The following is a 13116-nucleotide window of genomic DNA, read 5'->3' on the forward strand; positions in this document are numbered from 1 at the left end:
GTATGCACGCATCATACTGGAGTCCAGCCATAGCCCCAAGTACGTCGTGCATTGCACCAGTATAAACCAACGCTTCGCATCGTTCAAACTATCGTCATCGAGATAGTTTAATACTCTGATCCCCTCCAACAGCAAGGGGGCCAGGATAGCGCCCTCGCACTTTGAGAACATATGAGGGGCTAGGGAGAGGCCGAACGGCAGCATGGAGAACTCGTAAACACTTTCCTGAAAGGCGAAGCGGAGGTACTTCCTGTGCTCTGGACGAATGGGAAAGTGAAAATACGCGTCCCGTAAGTCCATGGTAGTAAACCAGTTGCCCGGCCGGACTGACTGGAGAATGCGACAGTGAGTCACCATTTGGAACCTCCTCTCTTTCAAGAACTTGTTGAGGAATCTCAGGTCTAGGTTGGGGCGAAAGCCGACGTCCTTCTTGTGTACCAGAAAATATCTCGAGTAGAACCCTTCTCAGCAGGAGGTGGGGTCTACGAGAGGAATGGCTCGCTTGCACAGCAAGGCAGACACTGCTTTCTGGAGCACAGATACCTGAAGAGGGTCCGTTGCGGATATGTGCGTGACTCCTCAGAAGGGGGGATGTCACAAACTGAACTGCAGCGCGTAACCGTTGTGCAAGGTAGCGAGCACCCAGGTGTTCAAAGTGCAAGCGCACCATTATTGCAGCTGTTGTGTGGAGAAGTGATGGGTCTGAGGCTGCAAGCCTTTAGGGCCCCTGCTGGGGCTGCTGAGCTTGGGGCAGAGCACGCTGACGTGGCTGCCTAGTGCGATGGCCCTGGAATTGCCTCCTGGAACGCGACTGCGCGGACGCACTGCGCCCTGTGGAGGGACTCGGTTGCCTTGTGCCACTGTGGCCTGTAGGCGATGCCTTAGGTCACCCAGCGGAGCCGTGGGCACCGGGACCATCCTTGTGAAGGTGTGCGACTGGGGGGCCTGCCATCGGCTCAACCTACCCCGCACCGGAGCATGGGGAGGGAGCAGCGCAGCCACTTGACGAGATGCTTCACGCTCTCTGTGAGAGTGGTGTAAGATCTCCTCCACAGCTGGCCCGAAGGTATGTCCCAGAGATGTCGGCGCGTCCAGCAACGCCACCTTATCCGCATCAGGCACCCTTGCCTGCGAAAACTACAGCTGTCTGTGAGCCACCATCAGGCTTGCCAGGCTCCGGCCAAGGGCTTGCCCTTGAAGACCGGAGATCTGGAGCAGTACTCTTGAAAGGAGGCGAAGCTCAGTGGCCACCGGCTCTGGGAGCGGGGTCTCTGTGAGCACGCCATCCACATATGCAGTCAGTATACCCACCGTGTTAGCCAGGCAGGTCACCTGCACCTCCACTGTGTAGGCCCTCTTCAGATGTGTCTCCGTAACCCTGCACTGAGGGTTTGGGCACATTGGGTCCCTAGGCAATCCCCCGGGACCTCCGCCAGTGCCGCAGTAGCTTGCTGCCTAGACAGTAGCTCAGGGACCTGGGCCATCTGCGCCTTGAGGTCCATAATGTCCCTCGCCTGCCTTGAGCTCTTCACCCTTCTCGCTTGCGGAGAAGGGGAGCGACTAGGGGGTGTCGGCGCAGGGGCCTGAGCACAGGGGATCTCCTGCAAGGGGCTCTGCAACAGTTGGAGGAGTGTACCTAGTGCACAGAGTATCATATACACGGGAAACACTATGTACACCGCGTGCACCAAGTGCCGTGCATGCGAAACACACCGAGCGCCCTTCACCGAGTAGCACGTGTACCTGAGCGCTATGCACACCGAGTGCATCGGGCAATCTGCGCACCAAGTGCACAAGCACCGAGGTGCTATGCGTGCTGAGTGCACTGAGCCCTGTGCACACCAAGCACTCTGCAAACCAAATGCACTGAACACCACGTGTATCGAGCACCGTGTGCACCAGGTATTGTATAGCGCCCGAGTGCACCGAGCACCGTGTGCACCAGGGTACCATATGCACCAAGGCGGTGTGTCCACCGAGCGGCGTGCTCAACAAGTGCACTAAGCACTGTGTGCACCAAGTGCACCGAGCACCGCGTGCACAGGGGTACCGTATGCAGCGAGGCGCTCTGCGCACCGAGGGCAACGAGTACACTAAGCACCGTCGCGCACCGTGTGCACCACGTGCACAGAAGTACCATGGGCTGAGCGTGCACCAAGGTACCGAAGCACCAGGGGGCAGCTGAAACAGTGGTGCCTACCCTAGCCGCGTGTAGTCACACTGCTCAGGTGTGTCACTACCCGTAGCGTATACCAGAGGACACACAGGCCAAAGCTGCTGCGGGCGAATCTATGGATGGAGTACAATAAACACAATACAAAAAATAGGAGTTGGGAACACACTGCTGTTGTTGTTCGATTTTTTTTTTCTTTTTTGAAGGCCCAACGTACTGAGTGGGCTGAGGCAGCCGTCTACAGCGCGTCTAGTAAAATTACAGCCCCATGGAGGACAAGGCCTGCTGTTTTTTTTGTTTTTTTTTACCTAGCTGCTGCACAACACAGGCAAGCGGGTGTACCGCGTGTGCACTGCAGATGTGCCAGCGAGGGTATTTAGTCAACAACAACAACAATATATATATATATATATATATATATATATATATATATATATATATATATATATATATATATATATATATTTAAACTGTCACACAGCAGCTAGCTTAGTCGCTCGACAGCAGGGGTATGGCAAAGCCTAGGCCTGGTGGAGGTCATGCTCCCACACGAGTGAAGGCTGGAAAAACAACACACTCCTTTAAATCAATACTGCACAGGCAGTCGACTCACGTACCACAGATAGGAAAGCAGCAGCCTGCAACGCAAGCGTGCGCAGGTTGCTGAGGAAAGATAGAAAGAAAAAGGCTGAATCAGGAGTCACTGATTCCGTGAAAGTGGCAAGTCAGCTTTCAGCCTGATGGCAAAGGAAATGCAGTAGATTCAAACCTCTTTTTCACAATACGCTCAGTTACCAACACAGAGGGTCTTACCTTACCATCTTGAGAGGCAAACAGAGAAATGGCTTCCATGGAATGACGGTTTTAACCCCTCAGTAGCGGGACCGAGGGCGTAATCCTAGGAAGGAGCCTATCGGCAGCTCTGGTATAGAGAGCTCAGAAAATACCGACCAATAGGCAGACATGTCCCATATGTAATGTTTTGGTGGTCATCTTTGAATTGAAAGGGAAATATATAATTGGCTACTAGAAGACTCCATTATGGCCTGGTCCACTGGACTAATACTTTAGCCAGTAGTATTATTGACACTAGTTGCTAGTACTGAAGTATTTATTGAAATTCCTCAGAAGTTCAAGGGACTATTTCATCTCTGACTGCCAAATGTCAGGTTAGCAGATGTGTTCCCCCAACAGTAATTTTCTTTGAAGCATTGTACCGATACCACAGGTTTACAGTTACATTTCTTCAAAGCTGGTTTTAAAAAGCTGGTTCCAATTTAAGATGCTGATCGGAAGAGGATAGTAAAATGAAATATGTTTAATAATATCAATCATCTTGATAATTATGTTATGATTGGCTATTAAGAGAATAATATTATAAGATAGCATTGTACCTAACATGAATGTAGTCTTGATTACATAAAACCAAGCTTATTAAGATGCTAAACCAACACATGTGATTTTGCGAACCACAAGTCTTCAGTTTCTTTTTAGATTCTTAATATGATTGCATTACTCACTGGCCAATTCACTGGCTGAAACCTAATACAACTCAGGTGTAATCTGAAATTACCAACACACCCTCAATAAAAATATACATTTTTAAACCATATACAGTATTTTGCAGATGGCCATATTGAGCTAGAATTTACTCCACATTTTCATTAGCACAGTAGTTTCTCTGTCAGGAAGAAACACAATTTACAATTCTAAAAGAAACAAACAAACAAACAAAAAAATGTACAAGCCCTTACATTTCATTTCTAGTTGTTATTTCTGGTTTATTAATTTTATTGTGTGCATTTTTGCTTTTCTAAAAAAAAATGTTAATGATGATTATCTAGCAGGCCCACTGTTGGTTATCAACAGTTTCTTCTGATTCAGCACATTTTGGCAAACCAATGCAATTGATTTTCCTCTGTCAGCTTAGTATTACTACGATGATGGATAACTAAAGAAAGACAGAAAATCCGGATAGCTTTATTATCATATCTTACCATTGTCTGGATAGGGCTTTGCTGGCTCTTGCGTAGTAGCCTGTACAATAGGGCTAAGCGTTGAAAGGGATGCCATCCAGTCCGGTAGAGTAGATGTCTTGCTGGACCATAGCCTGTTGCCTTGCCCTGTGCTATGCAGCCTCGAGCCCTCCCTAGTGGGTTCTTTCGTTAGAAGACTGGGTCTCGGAGATGTGTTTTCTGAGCGTGGCGTGAGATTATCCATTGCTTTAGGGTTCTGGTCACCACTGCTAGTTGAGAAGACAGACTGGGTGCCCAGGTCAGTGTATGGAGTAGTCCCCAATGGGAAACTTTCAGAAATGTTTGTGATAGGAATGTTTGATGTTCGGGCACTGTCACTGGTGGACAGAAGGTCATTCTCACTTGACTCAAAGAAGCCTTTTCCTATTATACCTATTAAAAAAAAAGAAAGAAAAAAAGATTAGAACATTTTTAAATGTATTTATGTATTTCTACAAGTAAATGACTTACTTTTCAGGAAACTAAATTAGAAATATAGTAAAGGGGTTTTAGATGCATTCTGAGCACATTTCTGCTGTATAATTATAAAAATAATCCATTGTTCTTTTTTTGATACTGTATCAGATTTTGAATTCTGTTATAATAGGCTTTTTTTGCTGGGGGGGGGGGGGGGTTGTGAAAACGTTGTTTTAATATTAAAATAAAATGGGCTAGTTAATGCACAGTTTCTTTTTTAATATAACAATACAAAAGGATTAGCAACTTACTGAAACGACAGTCATACCTTATGCTCCAAAACATTGCAGTATACTACATTGCAGTATATTACAATGTACTATATGACACTAAAACTTTTTATTTAGTTATAGTGGTCATGTCTTTTTACTTACTGCTGAAAGAGAAACCACAGGACATGCTGATAAAACATATAGGGAGATATTATCCTGGCTTCTATCAGCACTTAATAATGTGAGGACATTATATAATAAGTCAATTTCCATGTGTGTAAATTAGCTTTTAACATGTTGAATATATGTAAATATATATATATAAAATATTAGCAGCTGTGTCTGAAAACCCCAGTGACCAAAACTAGCTTTATTCTTAACATCTCACGTCTCTAAAAAAGGAAAGTGACTCACAGCATCTGTTGAACTAGTTACAGGTGTTTTTGTTGTAGTGAAATAAAAGAAGAATTTAACAGACCTGACTGGCAATATAAAAAAATAAAATAAAATAGAAACCTGAGCATGTCATGATACCTAAGGGGGGTCTGTTTTTATGGAAGTGGGAAACATCTAAAGAGGGATGCTGGCGGGTATCCTTTTCAGCTGACCGCTGTCCAAGACGTACATGTATAGAACAGAAAACCTCTATCACTAGACCCACACACAAATGTGGAAATGATTTCCTTTATAGACTTTACCTGTTAAGACATTATATCATTTCTTCTTAGTCTAATAGCTGTGGCAGTGCTGAACAATAGCAGTACTCTTGACAGATTTTACCAGATCACTTAATAAAATGTGACAATAGCAACGTGGGTGTAGCGATGAGAAGACTCACTACCATATTTGGCTTTGGAAACTGGGTTTGATTGTGACATGAAACACCTACAGTATGTATCAGCTTCCAGGTACCTTATCCAGCAGTAATATATTGGAACAAGAACATAATTAATGCTAGAAGGGAAGCTGTCATGGTCCAAACCAGATTTTTTTTGTTTTGTTTTTCAATTTGATTCAGAAGTACAGCAGTATATTCCATTTAATCTTGAGACATTAAAAATATAGAAAGAAATGTTATACACACACGTAAGTCAGGGCAATGATGATAATGCCCACATGAAGCATTTCTGAATATTGCAAAGTGCCATCTTATTTTATCTGAAACTGTTGATAGTTGCCCACAATTGACCTAGCGACTCACCATGAATCATCTGTAACTGAAGAGATGATTTTCCAAAATCAATTGTCATAATTGCTTTGGGCATTTTATAGATGCTTAAATCTACATATATTCATACATAAATGTGTAACAAGTATTTGCTGTATTCAGACTTTGAGATACAACACATTGGTGGAACAAAGTAAAAACAAAGTAAAACAAACAGGAATGTGTTTCTTTGTGCACAGGAATGCACATCTCACAGCAGGAATGAGTTTCAATAGCAAATAGACAGGACTGTTAAAGCGGTCCCTTTTACTGCCTTTCCAGTAAATAGACTTTTTAAAGGCATGTTTGTATTAAACCACAGCTAGTAGTACTGCAGGTTTAATAAGGTGTCTGTGTGCTTGTTTGTATGCATGTAGCTCTTATTTCCATCTATACTACTGTATCTGTTCCAAGCTGTTTGTAGTTTTGTAGACTGCTGTCTACTGAGGACCACTACAAGTTGAGCCCTTCAAACCTGCACTTGAGACTTAAACCAGGTTTGCACAATACTGCCAGTATACCAGTGTCATAATATAATAATACAGCAGTAATTATACAATAATTAAAAACAATGCTAAAGCTTTTTTTTTTTTTTGCCATGTTTGATTTGCCATAATACAGTAATTCAGATAAGGAGGAGTATGATTCAAGCAAAGATTAACAGTTATGTTGTAGGATTTTTAGACACGCAGCAACTTACCTACAAAAGCCAAAAGGATAACCAGTGAACAGATGAGAGCACAAATACATGGAATCAAAATAAACAGCAGAAGCCTGAGGTACTTGGCAGATCCAATTTTCTGAGAACAAGCATCCCCCATATTGGCTTCATCTGTCCCCAACACCTGTTTAAGAGAAGGCAGCAAAAACGTAAGTGCAGTAGAGTACCATGACGTCAATGCACGGATTTGCAGGTATAACTGAAAGTTTCATTATGACAATTCCACATGAAAAACTTTCATCACTTAGGGTAAGGAACAGATCCTAATAATTCCGTCCAAATACGACACTTTGCTTATTGTATATATTTAAAATGATATAGAGAAGCTACCGTTGAAAAATAGCTGAACACTGCTTCAACTTTTTTCTCATTCAATGTCAGTGTAACCTACTCAGTCTAGTTGTATGTGCAAGATGATTATAAAATTAGTTGAACACTTTGCAATTCTCGAAGCATGCCATCTGTCAATATTATTTGTCTCTGTGAAAGACTTTATTCCGCTGTTTTAAATTTCGATAAGACACATATTGTTGCCCATCATTAGAAGCCTCCACCTCAAGCTGTGTTGTTCTGAAGATAGTGTTCCCCCCCCACAGTGGCACTATCTTTCTTTATCTGTATATGACGGTCTGGGTAGTCATACAGTGGGCTAAATTGTGCGTGATAGGACAACTGCAATAGCAATTGACTCATGTTTTAAATTGTACATTTTAAACAATACCTAATTATTTAAATTAAGTAAATTAAGCTTGTTAATTATTGATATGAGAGTCTGAGTACCAGAACATTGTATCTGATATGAAGACCAACACCTGCTTTGAACTGAAGAGTGATGAAACATGGGATTATAACACATAGCTCATTGTTCAAAGAAAACAAATGTCAGTATTCTTAGCTGGAAGAAATGTCAGCGCCACAGACCACAAACAATCAGTAACTTTTACACTCCAAATACTCGCGTAAACGGGGAGGTTGAAGAAAACTTACATTGAAGTAGGATTTGATGAGAGTCTACTCTAATGACCGTAGTGTGAATTTCAGAGGTAGAAACTGACGCCTCTCTCCATTTTCCTCTGATAACGAGTTTACGGAGGATCCTGGATCAGCACTCATTAGACAGAGGCAAGTCGCTGGGTCATTGAACCTGTAAGTTCTTCCTAAACAACATTAGCCTACAAACTACATGCTCAATATCTATGGAAGGTCATCCGGGTCAAAAATGTTTGCTCTTAGTACATGTTTCAACTAAATTACTAGATGTACTGCGATACACTACGCGGTCTATTTTGTTAACTACACATATTATTTTTACTACACATACAAATTTGGGCCAATCAGTTACCATCAGTTGATGCTTGTCTTGGAGGTTCCGAGTTTACTCATATTTTACTAGACTTTACTCAATGCCAAGTCCATATACCGCCACAAATTGGGCAGGAATGGCAGGTGTAAGGCGACTTTTAATTGGATAATCTATTACACTTACTATATTCTTTAAATTCATTGGTTGTCATTTCGTTTTGGCCAAATTAGTATGCATAATAATTAGAATTACAACTAAAATCTAATTAAAACATGTACTAAATATTTGAAACATGTACTAACTAACACGTTTTCCATAGATATCCAGGGGATACAAGATATCTATCTAATATGTCAGGGGTGGCCAATTCTGTTCCTGGAGAGCCACAATCCTGCAGGTTTTCTGGGTCTCTTTAAATCATCAGTGGCCAGTGACCTAGGAAACATTAGTGTTGACCAGTTAAGAAAACAATTGGTTCAATTAAGAAAAGGATTGGCCACCCCTGTACTATGCCATGCTAATAAAATTACATAATACACTTACTTGCAACTGTATAACCAGAGGTTTTCAATTCTACAGTGTCTGAAGGTTGTACGGCATCTTTGTTTTTTTTTTAATTGATGCATATGGATGGGCTACTACTGCACCTTTTTATTTTGTAACGCTAACTTTCAACATTTTTAGCAAATTAAGTCCTAAATTTGTCATTTGACTTTTTCCCTTTATTCTCTTCCAGCGCTAGGACCCAGAGCGTCCTTGCCTTAACTGTTTCTCTCGACCAGACCTCCAGTCTGCCTATTTTTAACCAGGTATTTTGGTGCTCAGACTTTCCATTCCAACAGCAGTCGTTCTATAAAGAATGGGATATCTGAAATCTCATCTTGGCAAGATGTTTATTTTTAGCTGTTGAAGAGGAGGAGCAGAAATCTCATATCTTTTTTTGGGTTGTGAGAAACAGATGAAGTGGTCGGTGGAGAGGGAATAAACTTCACACTTTGTGGTTCGCAATATGGAGAGGATAAGAGACAATTGGCCACACATTCACCTACATAAACGTTCAAAAATGTGGAACCTGTTAGGCATAGGATGATACATTTTAAAGGACACGTCGAACATATCCATTGCTTATAGCTTATGAAATTCGTGCTTTAGTGTTATGTGTGCTTGGGTTTCACACAATTTAAGTAAATAATAAACAGCCATTATTTGTAGGCATGTGATATAAGTGCAGGTCTATAGAAAGACTAGTTGTTCTTATGCTATATACAATACCAAATAATTAATATTGAGGGTGATAATTGAAAGAGATCAATTGGGCATACTAATACCAAATGGTATTCTTTACCCCCATGTTTTTGAAATCCAGTGGATTAAAACTATTATCCAAACAAGCAGGCGCTTTATCGACATTTACAATTAAGAGTGGCATACTTGTCAAAAGTAGCATGTTCTATTCAGATTGCACTTGTTTATAAAAGTCCAGGTCTAATTCCATAGAGTTCATTATCTGAAGACAGCCAGTTAAGTGTAGTTGCAGGTGTATGAATCAAAACAGACCAAATGGACCATTTGAAAATGAGTTTTCAATAAGATACTGTTTGAAAGTGGTGCAATTTAAATTTAATGTCTATATATATATATATATATATATATATATATATATATATATATATATATATATTGTAGCGATCTCGGTTCCCGCAGGCAGGTGCATCACACAGGGCGAGGTAATCCACACACAGGCGGAGGGCGGGCGCGAACCCGGGACCTCTTGCACTAAAGCATAGCGCCAATACCGCTGTACAAAAGAGCCGTCTCCTTTGCAAGGAGTGTATATCGGGCTTATGTCTTTGTGTGTGATTATGTCACCTACCAGCCCTACTGCTGCCTTCCCCCGTGCACGCTACAATATATATTATATATATATATATATATATATATATATATATATATATATATATATATATATATATATAAATATAAAAATGGGGTGTGTACTTTTTATGTTATACCATGGCAACACACTTGTATTTAGAATTTAGTTCCTTTTTGTTCATTTTAATGTAAGGATTTTGCTCTCAGTTGTATATACTGTAAATGAGACATGATTTTAAATATTTTAATCATATCCAGTTCAATGTTCTACCACTGTATATCAGATACAGCATATATATGTGTACAGAATAACTAAATCAACATTTAGATTTTGAAACACATTTATAAGTGACATCCATTTTTGAGACAAACTCTAAGTGACACAATATATACAGATCAGCCTGCCGTTATAATTATGAAGATGCATATAGGCTACAGTACGTCCCTCTCTATTAAATACTATTTATCTGTGTCTTTGGTGACATATCATTTTTTTTATGATCTGTTCACTTAAACACGAATGGGGTTATTTGATCACTAATCTCGGTTGTACATGTCATCAGTAAACGCAGGTGTCAATTCGCTTTTTTTTCTAAAAGGCTTCTATCTGTTTATGGCGAGAATAATAATAATACTAATAATAATAATAATAAATAATAATAATAATAATAATAATAATAATAATAATAATAATAATAATAATAAATACTACCTGCTTTCATTTTTCCGTGTTTTTGGAGTGTATTTGTTTGACATCTTTAACTAATTAAATGGTTTATTGTTATATGATCCCGTGTCTTCAGGGAGTTAGTAGATAACCTTTAACTACCAATGTAAACATCTTCCGTAAAACTGTAACAAGTCTTCATGAAACCGCTGGCTAACATATTGTATAACTGGCATTATAGTGTATATATATATATATATATATATATATATATATATATATATATATATATATATATATATATATATATATATATATATAATGCAAAATTGCGTGACCGGATCTTGTTCGTATCTGTTATTGCAACAAGTGTTTAAAAACATAATAATAATAATAATAATAATAATAATAATAATAATAATAATAATAATAATAATAATAATGCATATACATATATACACACATAACATCAATATTGTAAAGTTTTACACATTCAGAATCTAATTGTCTCCCTTTATTATTGCATGGCAGTACTTTCTACAAATACATTTTGAATAAAGAAGTGGAATGTTAAGCTTCAGCAATACAATTCTCATAAGATATTCAAAGAATAGGCTACAGAATATCACCAAACTTATTTATTGCCCGCGATACATTGTTGCATTTGATCAACTAAAAGTCACTACATAAACTCAGATGGTGGAATCTGTATAATAAGCTAACGTTAGTTAAACATGATCTATGTTCTTCTGTTATTACAAATACAGATATTTCCTTTAAGCTTACATTCAGCTCCGTCTTGTTTGCTAACGTATTCAAAACTATTGTTACCACACTATAAAATAACTGACACTCCTCAACAGCTCGTACTGTTTTGTTTCCTAATAAAACAATGTTCTCAAATGTTATTATTTTGCGCTTACCCCGTTATTGGAGCCGATTTGTTGGTACTGTTCGCCTGGGTTGACTGAAGTAAACTGTTGCATTGATAACATGCTCAGTCTGTTCTCATCCACACATCTCCTCTCACTTTCCCTCTCCTCGTCATTCGATAGAGCCTCATTTGTACTCAATTTCTATAGGCGCATGCTGAGTTCGGGGGGTCTCTTTCTCAGCATTTACTATGCGCTGCAAACCCCACCTTCAACACCCCAGCAAAAACAGGCTTCAATTTTTTTTTCTAGATGTTGAGAGTTCTACAAGCACCGTATGATGAAATAAAAAAGATGTCAGAAAATGACGATTATTATAATCATCATCATAATTTCCGTTCTTAATATCTATGCTTTTAACACAATATATTGTTATAACTGTATTAAAGGTGAGTAAAGTCTACCAAGCGAAACACAAGAGTATAAAATATAGTATATGGGCAAGTTTTAAAAAATGTAAATATAATACAGATTAGTAATACAATCAAACGTAGTGAAAAAGCATCGTTAAGAACGATGTACCAGTACGGTATGTAGAGTAAGCAACAACAACAACAAATAAATAAATAAATAAATAAATAAAAACCTGTAAGTGCATAAAAGTGTACAATTACTGCGGGTAATTAGAAGTTTAAAACACTAAAACATTAAAATAATAGAAATTAAGTGCAATATTATATCCTGGCTGGTTTAATAATAATAATATATTTATATAGTGCCTTTCATAGTGGACCACCATCACAAAGCCTTTTACAGAGGTAGGCTGTGAACTGTGCATTATATGCAGAGTCACTTACAATAGAACACTGATTTAACATCTCATCTGCAGGATGGAGCACAAGGAGCTCCGGGTGACACAGTGAGTCAGTCAGTGGCAGAGGAGGGATTTGAAACACTGACCTTTTCGTTATAAGCCCTGGACTTTAATCACTTGACCACACTGCCTCACAATAGACCTTTGCGCATAAAGACCAATATCTTTTTTGTATATAAACAGATTTGCAAGCAAACGTTGAGAAAAAGTGTACAAATGTACATGTATAATGTAAATAATGAGCTGCTTTGTGTTGCACGTTTTGTATAGTGTGCACCTTATGCAACCTCATTATAAAACAACATTGTACACCATATAGAATGCCTTGTGTATAACACACAAGCTGTACATAACACTGATGTATGCACGTTGAACTCTTAGATATTATGGTGACTGCTGATTTTATCTCTCCCTTATCTGAAGGAGACAGTAGGTATTTATCACACGTTTTGTGATTGTGGCTTAGCAAAACAAAAAAACTACATTTTGAACTTTTATTGATGACGAAAAAGAAATTACAAATATGCTGTGCACTCCAGAGTATGTCATACATGATCATATAGATCTTCAATCATAAATTAGGGTTTCCAAAACTCCAATACAATTGCTTAGTATCTACCTACAGTTAAAGAGGTTAAAGCTAATGACAGCAGTGGATAATTCCATAAAGCCGAACTGTTGTACAATTGTATCTGCTACATACTAGATCTTGTGCAGTTT

The 13116-nt window shown here is 39.3% G+C and overlaps 1 protein-coding gene across 1 annotated transcript in view; it reads right to left on the minus strand.

Annotated features, from left to right (window-relative positions):
• The window catches only part of LOC117421188 (atrial natriuretic peptide-converting enzyme-like), a 53021-nt gene extending 41299 nt beyond the window's left edge, over window positions 1-11722 (minus strand). Inside the window, exons 1-3 of the mRNA XM_034035260.3 lie at window positions 11574-11722; window positions 6785-6929; window positions 4171-4581 (exon numbers count right to left, since the gene is read on the minus strand). Of these exons, the coding sequence (XP_033891151.2) occupies window positions 4171-4581; window positions 6785-6929; window positions 11574-11645 (628 nt within the window). The 5' untranslated portion in view covers window positions 11646-11722. The remainder of the gene's footprint in view (window positions 1-4170; window positions 4582-6784; window positions 6930-11573) is intronic.
• Between the last annotated feature and the right edge of the window lie 1394 nt (window positions 11723-13116).

Source organism: Acipenser ruthenus, chromosome 1 (assembly GCF_902713425.1).
Source record: "Acipenser ruthenus chromosome 1, fAciRut3.2 maternal haplotype, whole genome shotgun sequence".
In the NCBI taxonomy this organism is placed as follows: domain Eukaryota; kingdom Metazoa; phylum Chordata; class Actinopteri; order Acipenseriformes; family Acipenseridae; genus Acipenser; species Acipenser ruthenus.